The sequence below is a fragment of the Sarcophilus harrisii genome, chromosome 4 (genome assembly GCF_902635505.1).
Source record: "Sarcophilus harrisii chromosome 4, mSarHar1.11, whole genome shotgun sequence".
Classification (NCBI taxonomy): Eukaryota; Metazoa; Chordata; class Mammalia; order Dasyuromorphia; family Dasyuridae; genus Sarcophilus; species Sarcophilus harrisii.
Window position 1 is genome coordinate 142663858 of NC_045429.1, and position 26435 is coordinate 142690292.

General features: G+C 36.0%; 1 protein-coding gene across 1 annotated transcript in view; it reads right to left on the minus strand.

The window, feature by feature from the left end:
* The window catches only part of PPP1R14C (protein phosphatase 1 regulatory inhibitor subunit 14C), a 108570-nt gene extending 83085 nt beyond the window's left edge, over window positions 1-25485 (minus strand). Inside the window, exon 1 of the mRNA XM_003769532.3 lies at window positions 24497-25485. Within this exon, the coding sequence (XP_003769580.2) occupies window positions 24497-24826 (330 nt within the window). The 5' untranslated portion in view covers window positions 24827-25485. The remainder of the gene's footprint in view (window positions 1-24496) is intronic.
* Between the last annotated feature and the right edge of the window lie 950 nt (window positions 25486-26435).

The following is a 26435-nucleotide window of genomic DNA, read 5'->3' on the forward strand; positions in this document are numbered from 1 at the left end:
ATAAGAGGCACTTTATAGATACTTGATTGATGGCCAAGACTTGTGAACAGGCAGTTTCCCAAGACAATCAATAGAGTAAGGTCAGGAAACAGGCATAGGAACCAGCAATGCTACTATCAACCCCTTTCAATCACTTCTAGGGTTGAATATGACCCAAGGTCTATATCACTTTCTATTCACATTTATATAGAGCAATACGTAGCAAAAAAAGTCCCTTTTCAACAGTGGGCTTCCTGAGCGCATGATGATAGAACAGAATACTGTATATGAAGGAGGAAGAGGTAAAGGAGGAAAGGGGAACAGGAGAAGGAGAAGAAGGAGGAAAAGGAAAAGGAGGAGGAGGAAGAGGAAGAGAAGGAAGAGAGAGAAAGAGAAGGAGAAGGAAGAGGAGAAGGAGAAGGAAGAGAAAAGAAAAGGAGGAGGAGGAGAAGAGAAGGAGAAGGAGGAGGAGGAGGAGGAACAAGAACAAGAAGCCTTTCTTTTTTATATGCCTCAAAATACAACGGTTACATCTAAGCACATCCTTGGGATAGTACTGACTCTGAGACATGAAAGTTCTCAAATAAATAAATAAATAAATGCTTATTGAACTGAGTGAATGAAATACTGTGTTACTGAAATGTTTCTTGTTTTCCTTCCCTCACAGAGTTCTGTTTATATTTTTAAATGCTTGTGTGGCAACAGAGAGCCTCTAATTCTTAGTAATTGCTCCTTTATCAAGGGTGTAACATAGAAACATTTAGATAATGTGGCAGTGTAACAGAGCTCTTACAGAAATAGAAGAAACTCCCCAAACTGTCATCCTCACATACAAAGAAAGCAAGAAAAAAATCCTCATTTGTTTTCAATGATAGGGTAATAAGATGTAGATGGTTAAACTGATTGGGGAGAAAGGTAATTCTGTTGACCAGTGACATGGTGAATTCATTGTCCCACTGACATTCCTAAAGTCTGGTCATTTTCAGTTGAGTACCATTTATTTTGGTCAAAATCAGTTCAGGGCTCTTCTAGCATTTGAAATTACATAGGACTTTATCACACTGCCCATCTTTGGGATTAAAAGCCCTGTTTCTGGTCAGAGATCACTTTCTCTTACAGGAAGAGATATGCATGGAGATATGACCAAGTGCTGGACTGGCTTTGTTGCTTCGTGGATGAGAACCAGGTAGTAAGAGGGAAGTAGGACAGAATGATGCTGGTGAATATTCCTTTTTTTTTTTTTTTAATACTGTATTTTAACCTCCTTCAACCTGTTTACTACAATGTATTTTGGCAAAGTATAAAGAATGGGGGAGAAAAGGGTTTTTTGGGTTGAGTGAACAGTTTATATATATTATTGCCACTAGCAGGTCTGAACTGGCCCCAGGGCATATCCCATTTCAAGGGCTTTAAGAATGATGAGCAAAGCAGGTATATCTTTACCAAGTGTTAGGTAACCTTTCAGCAGGTTTTCTAGCCAGATTTGACCCAAGGTCTCTTGAGGTGATTAAAGATCGAAACATGACCTTTAACGAGACTGGGAGTCCCCCTCCCCCCATGTTATCTGGAATAGGGATGACCAGAAAGCGAATATAGGTATTGTCGATAATGCTTCTGAAAGGAACAGAAATTTCTAAGCCAGATGGTCCAAATTCAAGAAAGGTAATTGGCCAGAACTTTCCAAGTTAAAACAATCATTTAGCTTGCTATGATACACCTTAGTATTCCTGACTCAACCAAATCAGAAGATCCTACCTATTTCAGAAGTTTTAATGAAATTCAATATTTGATTTGCTAATCTCTGATTTTCTGACTTGGATAGATTGTTCCTACCAGAGGAAAAAAATTGAGATTGTATTACTTGAGATGCTATTTCTTTCTAACCAAAAAGATTAAAAAATCAGCCTATTGATTTTTGTTTATATATGTCTTTTCTTTGAAAATATGAAAACAAATACTTTGTTGGATTTTTAAATTTAGTTTATAGGGAAAAAACCAAAATGGTCTTTTTCACAAATAAAATGTGCACACCAATTAGCATTAAATTGGTTTCAAATGACTAATAAGTATGGAGAGGGAATTCATGAAAGAAGCACTCTTTTCTTCTAGAGACAATACAATTTTAAAAGGATAAGAGAACTTACTAATTTTTCCCTGAGTAATCAGATTTCATTTGCATGTGTGTGCTGCACACACACACACACACACACGTGTGTGTATTTCATTTTGAATTTTTCTTTTTTATTTATACATGATAATATAGCCTATTATTGGTAACATCAAATGAAAATTAATCTCTGATAATATAATTTTACTATTCCATGTTTACAAAATCTAAGGAACAAAACTCATTTTCCAGCTGCCAAATAAAAAGCATATCCCCAGTTTTAATTTTTAAAATTAGATTGACATATTTCATTGAAGAATAAGCACACAAATTGTGGCTTCAATATGAATATCAGCAGTAACAGCAGTAAAGATTCTAACATGTCAAAGAATAGAAAATTTTACTACTGATAAATTAACTACTTTGTGCTTTTCTCAAGGCATTTTAACCTTTAATCTTAAAGCATCATTAATCTCCAAATTATCCTCCTCCTTAAGAGTCAAGAATATCTTATTAAGCAAGAATGATTGTGCTCACATTCAGAAGGAAAAAACTATAGCACACCAAGGGTCAGTAATTATGCATAGTCTTAACGTAAATTAAAAGAAGAAAAGGAAATGTATCCCAAATTGCTGATTCCTTTAAGTCAGTAAGCAATTATTAAGTGATTACTAAAGGTAAGGCATTGCCCTAAACTCTGGAAAGAAAAAGAAAAACCTGTTCTCAACTAATAGAAAATCAATCTCAAAATATTATCAGTAGATAGCTTTCCACTATTTATGTAGTGATCTGGTAGAGTCATGCTTCTCAAGAATCTTCTTTGGCTCCCTATTAATCTTCCTCCTCCTCCTCATCATGTCTCTTTCTTTATTCTTATTTATAGAGCCTCATGGAGGTTTACAAAATGCTTTATATACTCATTTTCATTTGCTGCTTGCAAGAGTCCTATAAAGGAGGTGTTTTTATTATTCCCCACTCTACGATGAGAAAGTAGGGACTCAGAAAAATCTAAGAAATTTGAGCCAGAATATTGAGACAATAATTGCAATAAGATTTGAATCAAAGGTTCCTGTCTTCAAGTCTTATACGCTATCCAGTATACAGTGTCATGTCCTTGCCGTCTGAATAAAATCCAAATTCCTTTACCTGATGCTCAACTTTATATCATGTTAATCTCCTCCATTAATTTAAGCATTATCAAGCATATATTATGTACCAGACACTAGGGCTATCAAGGCAAAAAAGAAAGAAAAGGAAGGAAGGAAGGAAGGAAGGAAGGAAGGAAGGAAGGAAGGAAGGAAGGAAGGAAGGAAGGAAGGAAGGAAGGAAGGAAGGAAGGAATTCTCCCTAAGGATAATTCTATTGGTGAAATATATATTTTATTTCTTGTCTTCATGCCTTTGTTTACACCATTCCCTCAACTTAAAATATTCTGTCTTTCCTTCTTCCCCTGCTAAATCCTCTAAAACCCAATTCAGATCTTTGTGGCCATGATTTTACAGCATTCATCTTGTAAAATAGGAATGCTAGCTTTGCTGTAAGTTCAATTACATTCAACAAACATTGTGTCTAATATATTCTAGTCCTTGGGAGAAATAAAGATTAGATAATACACCATAACTGATCTCATAGATCTTAGAATCTAGTATTATTAGACACAGACAATAATATACAATATTTCTAAACCTTAAAGTGCCACATCAATCAGTTATTATTATTTAAATGATAAAATGTATATTCAATACAAAGGCATAAAAGGTAAATAATCTGTGAGGTCCAAGGGAATAGGTTTTATAGGGAAGGAAACATAAGAGTTAGACTTTACGGAGGAGAACTGGAAGGAAGAAAGGAAGGAAGGAAGAAAGGAAGGAAGGAAGGAAGGAAGGAAGGAAGGGAGGGAGGGAGGAAAGAAAGAAAAAAAGAAAGAAAGAAAGAAAGAAAGAAAGAAAGAAAGAAAGAAAGAAAGAAAGAAAAGAAAAGAAAAGAAAAGAAAAGAAAAGAAAAGAAAAGAAAAGAAAAGAAAAGAAAAGAAAAGAAAAGAAAAGAAAAGAAAAGAAAAGAAAAGAAAAGAAAAGGAGGGAGGGAGTTGTAAAGGGCTGAAACTCTTGAGTTGATGCACTGAGGTCAGCAACTGAGCACTTAAGGCTAACTATCAATCAGCCAATACTCTATTAGCATATGCTTGGAAAATGGCCCTTCCAACTATTCTATGCTGGTTCGATCTTTTGGTGTATACAGAGAATTGTGGGAAGGATTAGGGGGTGGAGTAAGACAAGTCAGAGTCACTTGGGCAGTGGAGGTGAAAAAGGAAGATCGCAGAGATCTTGTGTCCATTCCCTTCACTTCTACCTAAAGACCAAGAACAAAGACCAAGGACTTTTGCTTATCTTAACTCTGGCTGATTCTAAGGTATCCAGGGTGCTAACTCAGTCTTCACAGGGAGGGAGGGAGGAAGGGAGGAAAGGAAAGAAGGAGGGAGGGAGGGAAAAGGGGAGGGAGGAAGGGAAGAAGAGAGGAAGGAAGGAAGGAGGGAGGAAGGAAAAGGGAAGGGGGAGAAAGAGGCAGAGCGAGAAGGAAAGAAAAGGATCAGGGAAAGAGAAGGGGAAGAGGAAAGAAAAAGGGAAGGGGAAAGAGAAAAGAAAAGGAAGAAGGATTTATTAAACACCTACCACATGCTAGGTAGTATGTTAAATACTTTTAAAATACTATCCCATTTTATTCTCGCAACAATTCCAGGAAGCAGGTGCTATTACTATTCCAGTTTTGGCAATTGAGAAAATTAAGGCAGACCAAAATTAAGCAATTTACCCAGGTCACAGAGCTAGTAAGGATCTGTAGATTCTAATTCAGATCTTCCTGACTCCAAGTCTCATGCTCTATTCACTTTGCAAAAGGACAATGAGTCACCTATATAGCAGTTTGTATTTCTTTTCATTTCATGCTTTCTGTATGTGTACATATATGTATTTGTGATATTATTGTTTTCTTTTCCATGGTGCTCTCAAAATAAGCAATTTTAACATCTCCATGGAAAGCCATTTATAGTAAATTTTCCATTACAATTAAGATAGGACTAAACTTGGCATTCAGTCTCTCTATTATTTATTACCATATCCTCTGAAAACTTGACTTATCATGTATATTTTTTACTCTAGTCATCTGAATTTTAGAATAGAGAGACTACAAATGTTTTAATAGATGTGACTCATTGGCATTTAAAAAAATGATCCCTCTAAAGTCCCATGCTTTCTTGTGTGGTGACCAATCTATTTCCACAAGCAAATGACATGTATAATACATATGTATATCATATATGTATAAACATAAGTGTAAATACATGAATTTTTTCTAATGTATAATGACTAAGATTTAAGTATCTGAAATTTCAGAAAGGGAAGATTAAACAATGAAGATTTTTACTTAACAAAAGGTATTTGTCTACCTAGCAAAAAAACAGCACATGATTTTTTTTTATGCCGTGATGTTCATGTGATGTATTCTTCATCAGAGCAAGCACAATCCTGTTTTAACACCAAATCAATGACTAATTTTCTTGTGACTTGTCAAATGTGGCCACACCTGAATGTGTACATGAGAAAAACCAGTTTACTAATTAGAATTTCTTACGTAGAATACTGGATTAAGAGAGCTAAGGACAATAACCATCTCTGCTGATCAAAAAAAGATAGAATATCCTACCTACATGGCTTGGGGATAAAATGGCCTGGTTCAATTATCATTAGCTGAAATGAAATTAATCTACTCCGTCTGCCAGAAGCACTATTTGCACGTATAAAGTATCACAAAGGCTACATTAATCCAGCAGATGATCATCTAAACTGGCTTGCCATTAAAGTGTAAAAATCCTTTGGCACAAATAAATCAGACTTTTGCTGGGTGTTGTTCATCTAGGACTAAGGGTAAGAGCATGAGGCTTGGAGCAAGGAAGACCTGTATGTAAATGCTATTTCAGGCATTTACTATGTTGATTCTGGGAATGTCACCTTAAAAAATTTTTTTTTAAAAAGACTGTTTGCCTCGGTTTCCTTAACTTAAAAATGGACATAGTAATAGTACCTATAGCCCAGGGTTGTGAGAATTAAAAAAAATAAGATTTGTAAAGCATTTAGCACAGTGCCTGGTACACAGTAGACACTTAACAAATATTTATTCTTCTTTCCCAAACTAGGATGGTATTACTTTTGCCATTTCTAAAACATTATTAGATATTTTCAAAATATGTGGGATAATAAACATTATGATTCTTATTTAAATCATATTCCTAACACTTAGCTTCAAAAGAATTCTGCCTAGGGCACCAATGCTATCAAAACAGATTGACTTCAAGCATTAGTATATCATTATAAACCTCTTGGATATGTCTGGCAATCAAAAACTAAATAACATGTTCCCTACAATTTATATTTGTTCTAACAGATTTCTGTTTTTCAGAAGAAATAGCTGAGCTGCTATAACAATTCAGCTAAAATGTAGTATGTTTGAAAATACCTCAGATAAAATAAGTAGCAAATTATGGCTTAGGATAATATTGGTCATTCTGTATTATAATATCTGAGAGAAAACAGAGGAAGCAAGAAATTGGCATGCATTATGTTTGCTTGACTAACCTCTTCAAGAGCTAAAAAAAATCCTTTATTTATATCCCTCATTGAAAACATCCCTAAATTGCCTTAATGTTCTTCTTCCTATGATATATGTGCTCAAAAATTAACTGAATCATCTCAGACTGTAACCTTAACCCCAAAGGAAACAAATATGTTACAACATAAATTTATCCTTTCATTCAGTTTTATACTAACTAGCAAAAGACAGTTTTTCATTTTTATTTCCATGGAGAATCTCCTCCTGATGTCTATTTGTCTCCCATCCCAAAGCTAAAAAATTGTAACTTCCTTTGCTAAAGATCTCTCTTCTTGATGCTAAAACCAAGGATAAATACTGTGGTTGAATAGAATATGTACAAAATTAAAAAAAAAAAACAAACTTTCCCTCTCCTCAAGGAACTTGCATTCTACACATGTTAACTCTCATTCTCCAGATATTCTATTGTTCCTAAAATGCTAATCCCTAACCCCAAATAATCACTACCTGATTCTTTCCAATAACCCTAAGAAGTCACACACACACACACACACACACAAGTCAACTTATTTTGCCCCACTATGAACTTATGGTGTATAATCTGTTGAATTTTAGGGCTACTAGACAATCCTTTTACTTTACTAGACTTTGGAAGTGTTTATCACAACTTTCAATTTCACTTACACATTGAATCTCCAGAGGACCACTTCTCCATTTCCCTGGATGAATTGAGAAAAACCCCTAATGAGAGATGGGAGATTTTTCTCTAATCAGCTAAAAAACTCCATTTCCAGTATTTAGTCTCAAAGATCAAACCTTAGTTAAATTCTCCCCATATCAATGATTGACTCAATGATTGTATCATCCCACTATCAATCTAATTAATTATCACCTTGATTTACTCAATAAGTAGTTAACAACAATGAGTTTTTACAAAGAGATATTTAGAGAATATATAGCAAAGACAGAGTACAAACACATTCTTCTATACCAGAGGCATAGACTCCCCTCCCTCACCTTGGTCTCTGGGGACAATGGATTCAAATTTAAAGTGGTTGCTACAATTATTCTCTACCAAATTCGGTTCCAAATGCACTGTTAGGCTGGGTCCCTCAGGACTATCCTTGGACAAACTGAAATATGGATTTCAGTTCCCGAACCTCTGGTGTTCTGCCTCTCAAAGCTCACAAGGTTAAACCTTGTCTCTTTCATCTTCAAAATTCATCCACTTTAAAGCAAGAAAGAACTAAATACAATAGAGACAGAAAATAAACAAGCCATGTATTTATGTTTTATATTGACACAAAATACAAAAAATAGACTACTGCACTATCTGCACTACTGCACTAAGGCAATCATTGCCTTAATTGCCACTAAGAAAAAGAAAAGTTGACAACTGGTTTGAACTGTTTTTTTGTCTGTTTGGTTGGTTGGTTGGGTTTTTTTTTGGTACCATTCAGTAAATAGACAGGAAGTAGAGAATACAATAATGCTCTACAGTGGTGAGAGAGTCCCTCCAATCCATGTCTTCACAAACTTCCAGAAGCAGGTTTGCCACATACTAGCATGAGTACCTTGCGTGCTTCAAGAACCTGGCCCTCTCTGGAGAGACTTACATGAACTAATGCTGAGTGAAATAAGCAGGACCAGGAGATCATTATATACTTCAACAACAATAGTATATGATGATCATTCTGATGGACATGGCCCTCTTCAGCAATGAGATGAACCAAATCAGTTCCAGTAGAGCAATAATGAATTGAACCAGCTACACCCAGCAAAAGAACTCTGGGAGATGACTATGAACCACTACATAGAACTCCCAATCCCTCTATTTTTGTCCACCTGCATTTTTTATGTCCTTCACAGGTTAATTGTACACTATTTCAAAGTCCGATTCCTTTTTACAGCAAAATAACTGTTTGGACACATATACATATATTGTATTTAACTTATACTTCAACATGTTTAACATGTATTGGTCAACCTGCCATCAGGGGAAGGGGTGGGGGTAAGGAAGGAAGGAAAAAGTTGGAACAAAAGGATTTGCAACTGTCAATGCTGAAAAATTACCTATGCATATGTCTTGTAAATAAAAAAAAAAGAACTTGGCCCTCATGAGCTCTATTAATACTTATAGAAAAAAAAAAGTTCCTCTCAAAACTTTTCTTCTTTTAAAATGCACAATCATACCCTCCTCTTTCACACTTTATAGCATATGACCAAGCCACTGAAAGAAGGATATACAGTGTGAGTTCCCTTGAGCGCTCCTCCTTAAAACTTCCTAGGCATTAAATCCAGTAGGCTTTTGTCAGTTTTCATCCTCCTTGACTTCTGCAGCATTTGATACAGGTGCTCTAAGTATTTTCTTATACTTTGACTTCAGAAAAATCATATTCTTATTTTCCACCTATCTCTTTAACCAATTCTAAAGATCTCTTTCTAGTCCCCTTAAAATAAGTGTTCTCTAATATTCCCTTCTTTTTTCTTTCCTTTCTATATACTATCTCCCTCCATTCCAATCCAAAAACATTCATCAAATGTCTCATGTGAAAGTCATTCTTCAGAATGCTATAACTTCAAGGGAAAAAAAAAAGAAACAACCTGTCCCCTTTCTTTTAGGAATTACATTTTTCTGGAGTGGAAATAGTGGGATAAAACATGTAAAGAGATCTGTTATACATACACACATACACAAGCATACAATGATTTTAGGAGGAAATAATAATAAAAGGCATAAGATGGTACAAGAGCAGAATTCTGAAGGAATTCAGAGATTCAAAATGATGAAGGTGTATTACAGGCATTTTATTCTACAGATAATAGGGAGCCACTAGAGCTTACTAAACAAGGAATTTGAAAAAGATTAAATTTATGCTTTAAGAAAATTATTTTGGTATGGGTATAAAGGATAATTTGGGGAAGAGAAATACTGATAGCCAAGAGTCAAATTAGGAGAATTCTGGAAGAATTCAAGATGGATAATGAATATTGATGTCCAGTGGTCATGTTAGCGGAGAAAAGTGGAGAGATGAGAGATTCTGAACAGGTAAAATAAATAAAGTTGGCAAATGATTGGACATAAGGAATATAGGAGATGGAAAATTTAAGGATGACATCAATGATTAAAATCTACCTGATAGAAAGCTAGTAGTGACTTCAATACAACTAGATAAATTTTGAAGAAATATGGGTTTGAGGGAAAAGATGAATTCTCTCTTGAATGCAGAGATTTAGATTCCTGACGGACTTTCAAATGGATATTTTAAACACACTGTTGGTGATACAGGTATGGAGCTCAAGAAGCAATATGATATAGTGCTGAGAGTATTAATTTTAGAGACCAAGGACATGAGTTCAATTTCCAGCTCTTACACTTGCATAAGTCATTTAATCTCTTGTTTACCTCAGCATCCTCAAATGTAAAATGGGGATAATAATAGCACCTACCTCATAAGGTTGTGAGGATCAAATGAGCTAATATTTATTATCTTAGTACAGAATCTGGCACGTAAAAGGCATTTCATAAATGTCTATTTTCTTCCCATTCTCTAGATGTCAATTTCATCTATAAAATGAGACGTTTGGAATAGATGTCCTCTCAGGTTCGCTTTGGATTTAAATTTATGATTTTATCATGTTGAAAGAAACCAGAGTCAATTTTAAAGATCTGTTAGTTATCCACATGAAAATGATCATTGAACCATGTGAGTTGATGAGATTATCAATACAGAACGTTTTGACAGAGAAGAGAAGGCATAGGACAGTGCCTTGTTTGACAGGTATAACAATGATCAAAAATTGTCTTTTTAAAAGACAAAGTAAACTGTAGTCAGGTGGTCATACCAATAATGAAAAGGAAAGGATGGATGGGAGAGAGATTCTAGAGTTTTAATTAACAGGACTTGGTGACTGATTAGATATGAGATGAGAGAAAGAGAAACGCCAACATTATTGGAGATTAGGTAAATAGTGGTACCAGTCACAGAAGTAATAAAGTAAAAGAAGGAAACTTTTAATAAAAAGGTTTTAAATACATATGTATATATTTATATATGTATATGTGTGTCTTTATATGTGTAGCCCACATTCAGCAATACCATTATTGTGTTTTGCTTGGCTGTTATTATTGCTCCTGCTGAAGCAATAATTGCTGCTGTTTTTTAAATGAACAGATCTATTTTATTTCTTATTTTTTCTTTGGATGAGTGAGAAGGGTAACTGAGGTCACTGCTCTGACCTTCCCACCAGGATAGAAATCCACATTTTATCAGGGTTATGCCCCAGACCAGTGGGGATCACTGCTCTCCTGCCCTCACTGCAACTTCAATAGTGGTTCTTCTGAATCAAAGGGTATGCACAGTTTGCCTGTTCATCATGGTTCCAAATTACTCTCCAGAATGATTAGATCAGTTCTCAACTCCATCAACAATGCATTAGTGTCCCAGAACAGAAAACAGTTGCTGTTTACACTTACTCTGAGCCACCAAAACCCAAACAATTAGCAAGAGAGACTTGGCAGGGAGCTGTTGAAGAATTTGGGGCAAAGGAATGTCCACTCTTTTCCTTCTCCCCAGGGAGCTGGGGCTTTCTGGGGTCAGGCACTGGAGTCAAAGCTTTCAGTCCCTTTCCTACCAGAGCTTGCAGGTTATAGAGTCAGGCCTCTCATTGGGTACAGTACCCAAAGAGATTATTTTTTTAAAAAAGAGAAAAGGACCTACATTTACAAAAATATGACAGCTCTTTTCGTGGCAGCAAAGAATTGAATACCCATCAATTACGGAATGGTTAAACAGTTGTGGTATATAAATATAAATAATTTGTTCTATAAAAAATGATAAGTGGCCAGATTCAGAAAAACTTTGAAATTCTTACATGAACAGATGCTTAATGAAATGAGAAAAATCAGACCGTTATACACAGCAATACCAACAATATATGATGATCAACTAGGATTGTCTTAGTATTTTTCAGCAATATAATGATCTAAGATGATTCAAAAAAACTCATGATGGAAAACCTTATCCACATCCAGAGAAAAAATAATGGGTTCTGAATGCAGATAGAAACATACTATGTTCACTTTTTTGTGGTTTCTTCTTCCTCAACATGACTAATGTGGAAATATATTTACATGATTGCACATATATAACCTATGATAGACTGCTTACTATCTTCAGCAAGAGGGATAAAGGGATAAAAGGTAGAAAGGGGGAAAATTGAAAATCAAAATCTTATAAAAATTTAAGTTAGAAACCATCTTTACATGTCATTGAAAAAAATATTATTTACAAAAAAAAAAAAAACCCTGAGGAAAAATGGAATTTTTTGTTAAATTTCTACTATTTAAATAATAAACTTCACAAGTAAGAAGTCCTGGATTGAAAAAATAAAGAAATAAAGAAATTCAAAACCTATAATTTAAGAATTCCTTTCACTGATAATGATTACAACCTAGATCCTATAGATTTATGAGAGTTGCTTGAAATTCTAAATGCTTCAATGATTTGCCAGTGGCTACAAAGTTAGAGGTGATATGTCGTAATGTAAAGAGTAGTACTATATTTGCAATTAGAAGCAACTAGGGTAAAATTTTCCCTCTGACATCATGTGACCTTGGGCAAATTATAAGCTTTGTTGAGTTGGTTCCTTCATTTATTAAAAAAAAAAAAAAAAAAAAAAACTTCACAGGGTTGCTGGGAGAATTTAATGTATAAATAATATAAAACATTTTGTAAGCATTAAGTGTGAGCTACTATTATTATTGTTGTTGTGTCAAACATCACCACCTCCAGGAAATCTTTCCTCTTCCTCTGTCCCTCATGACCATACCATTCTCAGACTTCACATGGTAGTTCACCTGCACCTGTTACACAAATAACTAGTCCAAAATAAATATATCTTTCCAATTCTTTTCCCCACTTCTAACATACACACTAACCTGAAAGCTCCATAAGAACAGGGACCATGTCCCTAAATGTTAGATCTCTCTCTAATTCCAGATATCTGCTCATAGTATGCATTTAGAAAATATTTGCAGAATTGAACCCAGTTAAAAATGCAAGAAAACAAGAGGGGGTTCTAAGCATATCTGAATGACTGAAATTCAAATTTAACTAGGAAGCTAACAGCTGAAGGGCAAATCTTATTCCTGATGCCTTGTCTATGCAAATCATCCCAAGTGACAGATATACTTTTACTATAGGCACAAACAAGGTTGTCATATAGATTAGATGACATGTTCTTGAAATAGCCTAACTCCGGTCCCAAGTTTAAGCAAGAATGACTCCTTCTCTGTCTTTGCTTTCAATAGCACCCTCTCTTCAGTAAAAATGAATTATTTATTCCAGATAGGGCTAATTCTACTGACAAAATAGACAAGACAGCAGAAACAAGAAGGGAAAAAAGAAGAGGCAGACACAGACACAGACAGAGAGACACAGACAGACACAAAGAGAAAGAGACAAAGAATCACAGACAGATAGATTCAAAGATACAAAGAATGGCCCTCTGATCAAAATATTTATTTCACTTATAGTATTATCAGAGGTTTATTTCTTTGAATTTTAATAAATATAAATATCCCTAAGAAAAGAAGTTTGTGAATTAAACTGCTTGATGTGGGAAAAGAAAGAGAGAAGAATAAGAAAGATCATGAGGATGCTGACAGCAGAAATAAGGAGGAAGGACAAAAATAAAAAATGAAATTTGGTTGCAAAATGAAAAATATCTAATGCTTAGTTCAATGCTCTACTAAATCATATTATTTGGTTCTTCCCTTTCAGACTTTTCACATAATTGTATCTTCTTTGAAACCCCTTCTAGGCCAAAGAACCTAATATGATTTCTCTCTTCCTTTGGATACTTTTTTATAGTGAATTTTTTTTCCTTTTTGGAGGCAATTGTCTTTAAGTGACTTGCCCAGGTTCATACAGCTAATGTCTAAGGTCTTATTTGAACTCAAGTCCTCCTGACTCTAAGACCAGTGCTCTATCTATTGTACCACTTAGCTACTCTTGGATATGAACTTTTAAAATATTTTATAACTATGTATTGAAATACATTTCAATATAATTAGTTTCTACCATAAGTATATATATTTTGTTTAATGCAAAAATATCATTCTATTTTCCGTCCACTGAAAGGGTCTCCAAGATACAAAGCTGTTAAACACCCCTAATTATAAGAGCCCAAGATTTCGGATTCAAGTCTTAGCTCTCTGGTTCCTATTACTTACATAACATTGAGAAAGTCAAAAGGGGGTCAGTGAATTTCTGATTGCAAAACCAGAATTCTTCCCTCTACCTCACACTGCCTAAGAGGCTTTTAATGTTAGTCAGTGGGAAAGTCCTTCATTTCACCATTTCTCCCCAACTTCTAAAGTCATGCTTTAGTCTTCCATATATTACTGTCATCTTCATCAAAGATCTATTTAACCCTAAAATAACATAACCAAAAGATAAACCCAAGCTCAGAGCAGTGACAAAGCACTTCAAATGCTCAAAAAAGGAGTTTGTGATTTTACCAGAACTCCACTACAAATCCTACATTTTATTTCATGAAGTTTAATTATAATTTGTCCATTTGATTAATCTTGAGTGTCTAAAAAAAGAAGGCATTAAATTGAAAGAAACATTGTCTTTGCCCTCAAGTAACTTAAATCTAGTTTAGCTAGACAATAAAATGCAAATCAAATTCTTGTGCAGAGTATATCCACCATATGGACTGTTACATGGGGGGCATTTAAATTTAAAACCTATTCAACCTATTCAGTGAATAGGAAGAAGGCTACTGTCTAGAGTGAAAAACTGAGTGAGTATACAGAGAAATGAAAACCAGTTTCACCAGAAGGAGACATGGATCTGGTTGATAAGCTAGAAAGGAGGAAGGATACCAACAAGCCTACAACTTGATCAGAATAACATAAACTGACAGGACAACAGTAATCCAATTGAAACCAATAAAAATGTATGAAGTGCCTACTATGTCCTAGGCACTATGCTAACTGTCAGGGATATGATTAATAAAAAGGCAGTCCCTACCCTCAAGAAGCTTATAATCTACAGAGAGATACAACATAGAAAAGAGACAGGAGAGAAGAGAAGTGTCACGAGGGAATATATAATACAGATAGGAAGAGCATTTTATTCTATGGAGTTGAAACAAGGCAGGGTAGCAGATGCAAAGTGTAGTCGTAGCAGATGTAATAATAGAAAATGATGACTGTAGAAGATAGAGGCTGAGAGAAGGAGGAAACACAAGATTGGGCTTCAGTGTAGGAAATCATACAACCACTGGGCAGTATTTTGCTACTCTCTTACTTTGACTTGGAGCCACAGAATTTCATCATAATCTAAAAATTCTTAACCTTCTTGTATCATGGACTTTTTTAGCAATCTGGTCAAACCTATGGATCCCTTTTCAGAATAATATTTTTAAATGCATGATATTACAAAGGAAACAAATAGTAGTGAAATACCATTATCAAAAAAATTTTTTAAGTTCACAGACCCCAGATTAAGAACCCTTATACTCATTTTAGGTGTTACTATTGCCATATGAAAAAGTCATTTTACTTACAGAAGAAATAAATGTATATATTCTCTAAGTCATAATATGATGTCATAAGTAGCTGACTCTGAAATAATTCTTTTCTTGAGAGGAACAATCTATTCTACAGGATTCTACTTGTCCTTGAATTCTGCTAAAGTAACCTTCAAAAACATTGATTTATTCTATCTCAATCTTTTTTGAGTCTGTCTATAATACTAAGTATACTGATACTATTAGTGAGGTGTGCAGGCATTTTTTGGATTTCAAACTTAGGGAATTTGCAGTGAGGGAAGACACTCCACCAATATATTTGGGGAAATGTCATGCTTTGTAGTCTTAAAGGATTGCCTTGGGCACCAAGGGGTTAAATCTCTTGTTCAGGGTTATACAGCCAGAATATGTGCTATGGATTCTACTTACCACATTAAGTAGAATGTAGAATTAAGTAGAATTTTTTGGTGAAAAGAGAGAGATGCAATCAAACCAAAATGTTTATATCTTCTTTTAACTTTCTGAACATTGGCCATTTTGGTCATATCTTTCTATCCACATTCATTCTGAGTATTTTGTGTACAGAAGGGGAAAAAAATCAGTGAATCAGGCTACTAGTCAGATGAGAATCAAATATCATACCACATGCTAAACCTTCTGTTCCAAACACCCAACTAATCTTTCAACCCAAATTTTACTAAGGTACAGATGTATATACCTTGCAAATAATACCTCCAATCTATTCAATGACCAAAGCTTCACTTTATATCATTGAACCATAGGGAGAAAGTCAATCATGCATTCTCTTCATCAACTGAATTCAATTCACTAAATATTTACTAAATGTCTCCTACGTTAAGAGGTAGGTTACTTAGGGATAAAATAATGATTATAACTCAGTTCCTTCCCTCAAGCAATTTATAATACATTTACTATAGAAAAACTAATTGAAATCCATAAGGGGTAAAAATTCATCAAAATCTGCAATATTAAGGTACATTGCCAATTCTTTTACTAACAAGATAAATAATAATAGAAATAGAATACATGTATTAAAAATACTCTTTTAGAAAGTTAGAAGTCCTAATATTTTAGACTATGTTTTTAGGTATGTTTGTCTATAGAAGAGATGAAATTAAACAATGGTGCATAGTGATCTATATCTTACCTACTCCAAGCCTAACTACTCAGACAAAAGTCACATCTACTATTGTGACTACAAAGACTGGAGATTACTGATGAGGGCAAGAAGCTTGGTGGATTAATTATTTCCATAGAGAAAAAAGGTTATGGAAATGGCTACAAAAGCCTGAAGATGCACAGCAGATGTAGATAGTCTCCCCAACAATAGTCACCAACTTACTTTTTTCCCCAACTCAACTCAGTTGCCAAGGGGCTAAAAGTTAAACGAGGTAATAAGAAAACATAGTTTCAAAACTATGGAGAAGACCATTATCTGAGCTGTAAAAAAAAAAAGTCTAAAATGCAATCAATAATTTGATTAAACAGAGAAATTATATTACTAAAGACTCTAAACAGGGAAGTACTTTTGATATGTTTTGTTTTGCCCTTTCAAATAATAACTAATTTTTATACCTAGATAACTTTTAAAATTCTTTATTATACTTCTTAAAACTTCAGAAAATATATTTATGAGAGGAAAAATCAGTTTTTAATCAACTCTCAATTCCCCATATTAGCAATAAATAAGAATTAAATACATAAAGAGTCCAAGAATTAATAAGTAGCAAGTTATCCATTAAATAAGACTTCTAATTGTTCAAGTATTTGTGGGAATGGGAATCAATCTTGAAATCTGAGCTGGGATTTAGTGCCTTAAGAAGGAAGTCCTCATCCAAGTATAAAAATACAACAATGACAACATTCATCAGAATTACCTGGATTTCAACATGCAGCAAAAATGTCTATTGCAACTGCAGGCATATCTTCTTTTATTGTGCTTCACTCTATTGAACTGTACAGACACTGTCTTTTCACATATTGAAGATTTGTGGCAATTCTGTATCAAGCAAGTCTATTGAACCCATTTTTCCAACAGCAGGTGTTTATATCATGTCTCTGTGTCACATTTTAGTAATTCAAACAATATTTCAAACTTTTTCATTATTATTATGTTTGTTATGATGATCTGTAATCAGTGATCTGTGCCAATATAAAATGGCAAACTTAAATCAATAAATGTTATATGCATTCTGACTGTTCAGTGACTCCCACTCCCTGACTCTCTTTGAGACAAAATAATATTGAAATTAGACTGATTAATAACCTGTCAATGGCCTCAGATAAAAAGAAGAATCCATCAATGCAATAAACGTCATTAAAATTGTAAGGTCAGATTAGAAGAACAAAGGATAATCTACCTCTCAGTTCTGTGGAGAAGGCAGGAATCTCTGACCAAAAAGGAACTAGAGTACATTATGAAATGCAAAGTGGATAATTTTGATCATATTAAGTTAAAGAAGTTTTATACAAACAAAACCAATGCAGACAAAATTAGAAGGGAAGCAGAAAACTGGGGGAAAAAATTTACATTCAAGGGCTCTGATAAAGGTCTCATTTCTAAAAGATAGAGAGAATTGACTCAAATTCAAAAGAATACAAGTCATTCTCCAATTGAATGGTCAAAGATATGAACAGACAATTTTCAGATGAAGAAATTAAAACCATTTCTAGTCATGTGAAAAAATGCTCTAAATCACTATTGATGAGAGAAATGCAAATTAACACGTCTGAGGTGCCACTACACACATCTCAGATTGGCTAAGATGACAGGAAAAGATAATGATAAATGTTGGAGGGGATTGGGAAAACTGGAATATTAATACATTGTTGGTGGAGTTATATATTAATCTAATCATTCTGGAGAGCAATATGGAACCATGCACAAAGCGCTATCAAACTGTGCATACCCTTTGATCCAACAGTGTCTCTATTGGGCCTATATCCCAAAAAAGATCATAAAAAAAGGGAAAAGGACTCACATGTGCAAAAATGTTTGTAGACACCCAGTGAAAGAACTCTGGGAAATGAGTATGAACCACTACATAAAATTCCCATACCTCTATTTTTGTCCGCCTGCATTTTTTGTTTCCTTCACATGTTAATTGTATGCTATTTCAAAGTCCAATTCTTTTTGTACAGCAAAATAACTATATGGACATGTATACATATATTGTATTTAACATATACTTTAACATATTTAACATATATTGGTCAACCTGCCATCTGGGGGAGGAATTGGGGGGAAGGAGGGGAACAATTGGAACAAAAGGTTGTGCAATAGTCAATGCTGAAAAATTACCCATGCATATATCTTGTAAATAAAAAGCTATAATAATAAAAAAAAATTTAATGTTTGTAGCAGCCCTATTTGTAGTGGCAAAGAACTGGAAATTGAGTGAATGCCCATAAGTTGGAGATGGCTGAATAAGTTATGGTATATGAATGTAATGGATTATTGTTCCATAAGAAACAAACAGCAGGATGATTTCAGAAAGGCCTGGAGAGACTTACATGAACTGATGCTGAGTGAAGTGAGTAAAAATAAGAGAACACAGCAACAAAAAGATTATATGATGATCAATTCTGCTGAACATGGCTCTTTTCAACAATGAGGTGAGTCAGGCCAATTCCAACAGATTTGTGATAGAGAGACATCTACACTCAGAAAGAGGACTGTGGGAACTGAATGTGGATCACAACATGATATTTTCATATTTTTGTTGTTTTTTGCTTGCTTTTTGCTTTTATCATTTTTCCCTTTTGATCTGATTTTTCTTGTACAACATGATAATTGTGGAAATATATATTGCACATGTTTAACATTTATTGGACTACTTGCTGTCTAAAGGAGGGGTGGTAAAGAGAGGGAGAAAAAATTTGGAATACAAGGTTTGGAAAGGGTGAATGCTAAAAACTAATTATGCACATATTTTGAAAATAAAAAGCTTTAAAAAAAAAAAAGAAATTACAAGGTCAACCCAATCTTCACCAACCAACACCCTAATCAGTCAGCAACCATCAACACTGAGGCAAGACCCTCCACTGGCAAAAGGATTATGACTCACTGATGGTTCAGATAATGATTAGCATTTTTTAGCAATAAAAGTATGTACTTTTTTAGGCATAATAGTATTGCATACTTAATAGATATAGTATAGTTGTGAACCTAACTTTTATATGCATGGGAAACAAAAAAATTCTTGTGACTCACTTCATTGCAATATTCACCTTGTTTTGGTAATCTGGAAACAAATCTATCATATCTCCAAGATATGCTTATGTTAATATCAGCAGCCATTCTTGGTGACTTGAATCCATCTTTAAAGTTCTATAAGATCAACATATTGAAAAATTCTTAGATGGCCTGAATTTTAGATAGATCCCTTTGACATAAGAAAAACAGGGGAAATTTTTGGTAATATAAAAACAAAAGATATCAATTTTAATTTTTTTTATTTAGTATCTTGAGATGATTAGGTTGGAAGCATATAGCAAGTGTTAAGAGATAACTTTTTCCTCTTGTGGAGACAGTACTAATACATTTTTTTAAATGGTCAAAAGAGAAGAAAAGGCAGAAAAGAAAAAAACAAAGAGATCTAGATTGTCCAGAGCCAAACTTTGTTTTTTAAAATTCACAAGTCTATCTAAAGATAGATCTTTATAGGCATCTTGATAATAATTCCAAGTTATTAAAAACTGCTTTAAATTCAAAATTACACTTCCTGATAAGATTTTTAAAACTTGTGTTGTGGTAGCAAAGGTAGATACTGCCATGATATAGGAGAGATTTGCAAATGTGTATGACCTCACCCAGAAGTCACTGGTACCATTATGTAATCCTTGTAAAACAGGATATAAAGTAAAATCCTAAGTGCTTTTAAAACTAAGGTTAGAAAGAGATAAAAAGATATGTCAAAAATGGACAGCTTTAAATATATGTTTTATAACCAAAAGTATATAATTAAGAATTTCTGATGCAAATTCATAAAGGAAATTAACAGAAGTTTTCTTTTGAGGAAACATAAGTGGTGAATAAGTTAAGTATTAAATCAATCAAAAATATTTATTAAGCACTTACTATGGACTAGGTACTTTGCTGAGAGCTAGGAATAGAAGTACAAAGAAATTTTTTATACTCAAGGAGCAATGGGGAGATGATTAACTACTCTCCTACCTACTCCCCTACACACACACACACACACACACACACACACACACACACACTTTCCATGTAAAAAGCCTCAAAATAAACTTACCATGTGATCAGAAACCTAGAAAAACATTTCTAGATTTCTATAGCTCAGATTGCAGCCAAAATGATATTCCAGAATATTTCTTCTAATTTAGAATGGAAATGTATTGAAAGAGACAAAATCTCCTATGCTTTGTCTTAGGTTTTTTTTAAGGGTAATCATTTCCCCTTTTTGAAAGTGTGAACAAGTTATAGTGACTTTCAAAAGACCCATGTCCTTAAGTCCACTGTGAGTTCTCATAGAATTAGTGTGGATTCACCATAATTTACCCCCAATTCAATAGATAATCTAGACCTTTTGGCTAGCTACCCTATTTAAAACTTAGCTGTTGCCTTTTTTCAAACTAGCTTTTTATCTAAATTATTATATTTCCTGTAAATATCTGCTTTGTTGTTGAGTCCCTTTCAGCTCAGTCAGATTCTTCATGATCCCACTTGGGGTTTTTTTTTGGCAAAGATACTTTGCCTTTTCCTTCTTTGGTTCATTTTACAGACAAGGAAATGAAGGCAAATAGGGTGAAATGATTTGCCCACAGTCACCCAACTAATAATTCCTAAGGTCAAATTTGAATTCATAGCTCCAGGACCAGTGCTTTTGCACTATGGTGCCACCAAACTGTCCTAAACATCTGTAGTCATCTTCAATTTTAAAGTATCATGTAATACTAATGCTAAAAATGTCTTTGGAGATCTAGTCCAATCCCTTTCTTTTACATAGGAGAAAACTGAGTGAAGGAGGGTAGTACACTGAAAGAACACTGGCTCTGGAGTTAGAGATCCTGGATTCAAATCCCACCTCTACAAGGTTTACATGACATTCTATAAATTGTTTATTCTCTCTGGGCCTCAGTTTCCTCACTGTAAAATTACAAGGTTCTAATAGAGAGGGACATCTATGTAGCACAGTAGACAGAGTGCTGCCTTGGAGTCAGAAAGACTCATCTTACTACGTTCAAATCCAGCCTCAGACACTTAGTAACTACGTGATCCTGGACAAATCATTTTACCCTGTTAACCTCAGTTTTCTCATCTGTAAAATGAGTTGGAGAAAGAATGAAAATCATTCCAGTATCATTGCAAGAAAATCCCAAGTAGAGTCACAGAGAATCAAACATAACTTAAACTACTGAACAAGTACTCTTAGATAGCCTCTAAGTTCCAGTCTAGCACTAGATCTTATGATCATATAAGACCCAAAGAGGCTGCATTTCTTGCCCCCTACAATACATCTAATTAGTGGCAGGAGTAGGATCATTAGTCAGGTGTCTTTAAGCAGTCCACTCTGCCATAATGATTCTTTAAAAGGTGAAAATTCATTCATTTTATGTTCTGATTGTTAGGAATCAATGTATCTCTTTTTGGTTTCTGACATACAAGGACTAATAAATTGTAGCTATTTAAGAAAGGAGAGCCTCCTACAAAGGCATATCCAATGTTAGAACTCATTCAGAACTAAATAGTCTTCGAAATCTATGGAAAAAGTCAACACTTTTTCCCCTGTTTAATCAGCTACCATGTGTAGGTTAGCATGTTAATTTCTTTCTAACAAATTTAAACTGTTACATATGTGAATTAACTGCTTCCAAATTACTAACAACCCTCTCCAGTGTCTATGTTCTTTCAAGTTAAAAATGATAGAATAAACATCCTTGAGAGAGATACTTGATGTGTTTCTCTGCCATAGTGACAAATCTGTATGCAGAAGTCTGAAAGACCAGTGGATTTTATTGTATTTGTAAACCAATTATCATTTTAATGTTACTTCTTTCAACCTCCCTTGCTTGCTACACAGATTAATGGTCTACAATCATAAAAGGAAATTATCAGTGAAAATACTCAAGGTCATTCTTGCCCTTAAAATAGTTGTATGAGCTTTATGTTCAATGTAGTGAAAAGCAAGCTCTTGTTTTCCCAATTATTTTGAGAAATCTTGTAATATATTATCTGCCAACCTGCTGAAGAGTTGAAGGAACTCCTATTTTCCCAAGCTATATCCAATTAGCCTCCAGTAAAATGAGCAATACTAAAAGCATTTGTTAGTTCCAACAACTGTTTTTCTATTACCTCAACTATTATCCAAAACCAAAATGTGGCATAAAGGCCAATGTCTAATTGAATTGGATTCTATGAAAGCAAGACTGAACATAAGCACCTGACAGTATAAATAGTGCAATCTCAGTCATCTACTTTGTTTCTTCTTTAAAAGTGTTAACAATTGAGAATGAAATACCACAGCATTTCCTCTTTTTGTCAATTTCCCTTCTCAAACTGATTGCATAATTGAAAATTAACAAGTATGATTAATCACAAGTCAGAGTTATTGTATCGTAATCACTCATCATTAGTTCATAAGACTTGTGTCTGTGTGCAATGAGAATATTAAAGAAATGAGAAAATAAACACTTATAAATCTCCAAAACATGTTAAAATATAGGGAAAGTCTCTTTTAGCAGAGTTTTAAAATCGAGTTCTTTATACCCTGCTCACACTTATAACGTCTGCACAAAATAAATGACAGATTTATAGACAGAAACCTAATTCCAGATTAAAGGACATGTTCTCAATTATTAATCACCTTCACACTACCACACCTTCCAAATCTCACTCACTTTAGAGAAGACATTTCCATTTAAAATTACTGTTAAAGCATTCCTTTAAAAGAATGGCCCCTGGGATACATTAGAGTATTTTAGGAAGGTCATATAACTGACAGATATATTTCAGCCTCTCATTAAATGTTTTATCTTCAAAAATCTCCCTTATAATAGTCAGTCTGGTATAGTTTTGTTTTTGTTACACACACACACACACACACACACACACACACACACACACACAAAATCGGTTCTTTATCTGTTAAAAGGCAAAATGAAGAGTGGGGGAAGGGTGAGGAGAAGCAGAGACTAGTAGTTATCTGCCTGAATAGAGTAATAAGATCCCAATCTTATTCACAAGAATGATCCTTCCATCTGCGAGTCTTTAGGGGTTAGCTATAATTCAAAATCGTCCTTTACAAGAGAAATATAATTATTTTTCTCCCCAACAAAGCCACTGACTGTGTGCCATTTCAATACTGAACTGGAGAAGGGTGAACTATAGAGGTAGGTAAGAAAACTGACTAGAAATGGGAGGGTTTTGGTTTCCAAATTCCAGAGAAGAATTTTAGGCTGGTTATATTTTTGACAAATGTCTGCACATAAATGCTTCCTAAACACATATTCTCATATTCATTCTCTCTCTCTCTCTCTCTCAATGAAGGACATATCTCTTGTCATTTAAGTGCTCCATCATCAACTGTTATTTCCCTAATCACTAATTCCTAAGGCATAGGCTCCTTATAGCTTCTGGATTCCAGACTGCAGCTACAGAAGAGATCGAGGGAGGTGCCCCTTCATATAACAGCCCGAGTGAGACTGTGCCCTTTACCGTACTCATTCCTCACTGCAGATTTAGGTGATCCTATATCTTGCTCTGATTCCATAGAGTAGCTAAATTGGGGACTGGTGAAGGGAGAAAGGGACATCCCTCCCTACAGCTCTGGTCCCGAGTTGAAGGTATTGCAAGGTAAAACAAATGCGCCTAACAGTGTCCCTTAATAGTCACCTTAATAGTCACCCAAGTGGATGATGGATAGATGGATATAGAAATAATCCAACTCCCTCATTCCATAAAATAGGAAATTGAAGCCAAAGGAGATTATAAGACTTGCCGAAAGTCCCACAGGTAGTAGTGGTCGAGGCAAAATGTGAACGAACCCCCGTTCTCTGACTCCAGAGTCGGTGTTCTTTGCAATGTGTTACCCTGGGGGGAAGGGCAGAGTAGAACTGGTTATATGATTTGCCTTCTAAAAAGCCTTTCTATTGCTTATGAAGCAATAGAATGAAAAGGAAAGAAGGAGAAGGGAAGAGTCTCTGCCGCCTTCCTAGCCCTAACGGTTCCCTTTCCTCACTTCGTTCCCCCCACTCCCCACCTCGGGGCAGATAGGATACCTCGCAGCCGTACAGTTGCCCCAGCTGTTCCACGATCCACTCCTCCAAAACTAGCCTTTTCCGCAGTTCCTTCCGATCGTATTTCACGGTCACTTTCCCCTGCTGATGGCGCCGCTGCTGTTGAACCTGCCCGGCTACAGCAGGCACAACTGTCGGAGCAGAATCTTCCCGGGAGGACCCAGACCCTGTGCTGGAGCCCGAACCAGCGCTGGAGCTGGAGCTGGAGCCCGATCCGCCGCCAGCGCCAGCCCGCGGACTCTGGAAGAAAACCCGACTGCCCCCGCCCCCTGCGCCACTGGCCGGCTCGCTGCTGCCGGTAGCCACGGACATGGTCCTAGCCTGCAGCTCTCTGGCTGCCGAAAGCGAGCGGGCAGGCGGGAGAGCGAGCTCCGGCTTTGATCCCGTGAAGATGGGGAGCGGCTCCTGTTGGGCTCTGATCCCGGGGAGAAGGGGGCGGGGGTACAGCTAAGGGGAGGTAGGCAGCTGCTCCAGTCCTCCTCTGGGCAGGGTTGGCTATTGAACCCACGTCGAGGCAGCCACCTCAGGAGGAGCCGCTGCAAGCGAAGGTCTCGCCTCTAGCACCTGCTCTACTGTTCTCTAGGCGCACACCCTGCCGGCTTGTCTGGGAAGTTAGAGAAGAGGAGGAGGAGACGGGAAAGAGGGAGGGAGGCAAGAAGGAGGCGGGGACCAGAGCCTTAAAGAAGCAGCCCAGGACCCTCTCCACCCAGCAGCCCTCAGCCCTAGCCCCGGGATGTGGAAGGAGCGCGCTCCAGAGGCTAGCGATGGAGAGGAAGGCCAAGGGCCTGGGGATGCCCAAGTGAAGGTTTGAGAGTGGAGGGAGGGCGCGCGTGCGTAAGTGCAGGGCTCACGTGTGTGTGTGTGTGTGTGTGTGAAGTGCAGGGCTCACGTGTGTGTGTGTGCATGTGCGTGTGCGTGTGCGTGGTTTAAGTGCAGGGTTCACGTGGATGCGTATTCGCCTGTTAAAGGTGTATGCATTGGGGCTTATTCCTGGGAAGGTGAGGGGCTATTACTGATTTGCTCTAAGGAGCCCTGCAGAGCTTTCCTTGCTTTTCCCTCACCCCACAAAGAAACAAACTCAATTTTTCCGACGACAGCCCCCCACGAAGTCCACACCCTCCCTCCAGCTCTTCCCGAAGCAGTTTCAGGAAGGAATACCGGCCCGGAGTGAGCGCCTGCTGATTCCTCTAGCTCGAAGCCTCTAGTCTCAGCTGTTCCGTCCTGCAAAAGGAACGGAGCTGACTAGGATGTACAAATGGTAAATTAATGCTCCGAGAAGATTTCTGGCTTGAGGTTCGCCTACCCTGATTTTTCCCAAATTGATTTAGATGGCGTCAATACCCTTCCTCCTCCCACCAATCCCTCCCCTTCCCTCAGCCAAACCCATACCAGCCAAACTCGGGCTTCGGTACTGGAAGTGTGTCTGTGGAGCCACTCCCTTTCTCAATTTGCCGAGAGGTGAGGTTTTAACCAAACTAAATCTTCAAGCTTAGAGAAATTATCACACTCTCTTTTCCTGCTGTGCATATATATAGTGTTTGTTAGAGTAAGGTGCCTCTAAGTTTTTGGAGGGCAAAGATCATCTCATTTTGCCTTTCTTTGTATCACCAGTGCGTAACACTGCCAAGTACATAGGAATCATTTAATAAATGCTTTGTCTGACTGGTATCCTCATACATAAAAGACAAGGAACTCAAAATTCAACAAATTTTTATCAAATTCCTATTATATACAAGTCAGCAGCTTAATAAACATTTATTAAGTGTCTGTTACGTACCAGCCTTCAAGAAGCTTACCAACTAACACACTAAAGCTGAAAAATGAGGAGGGGGAAAGGTATCCCTCCGATTATGGAGGGTTCTAAAGAAGTCCAACATTGTGTTGGGAGATGGGCAGAAAAACTGTGCTGAGCCCTCTCTTT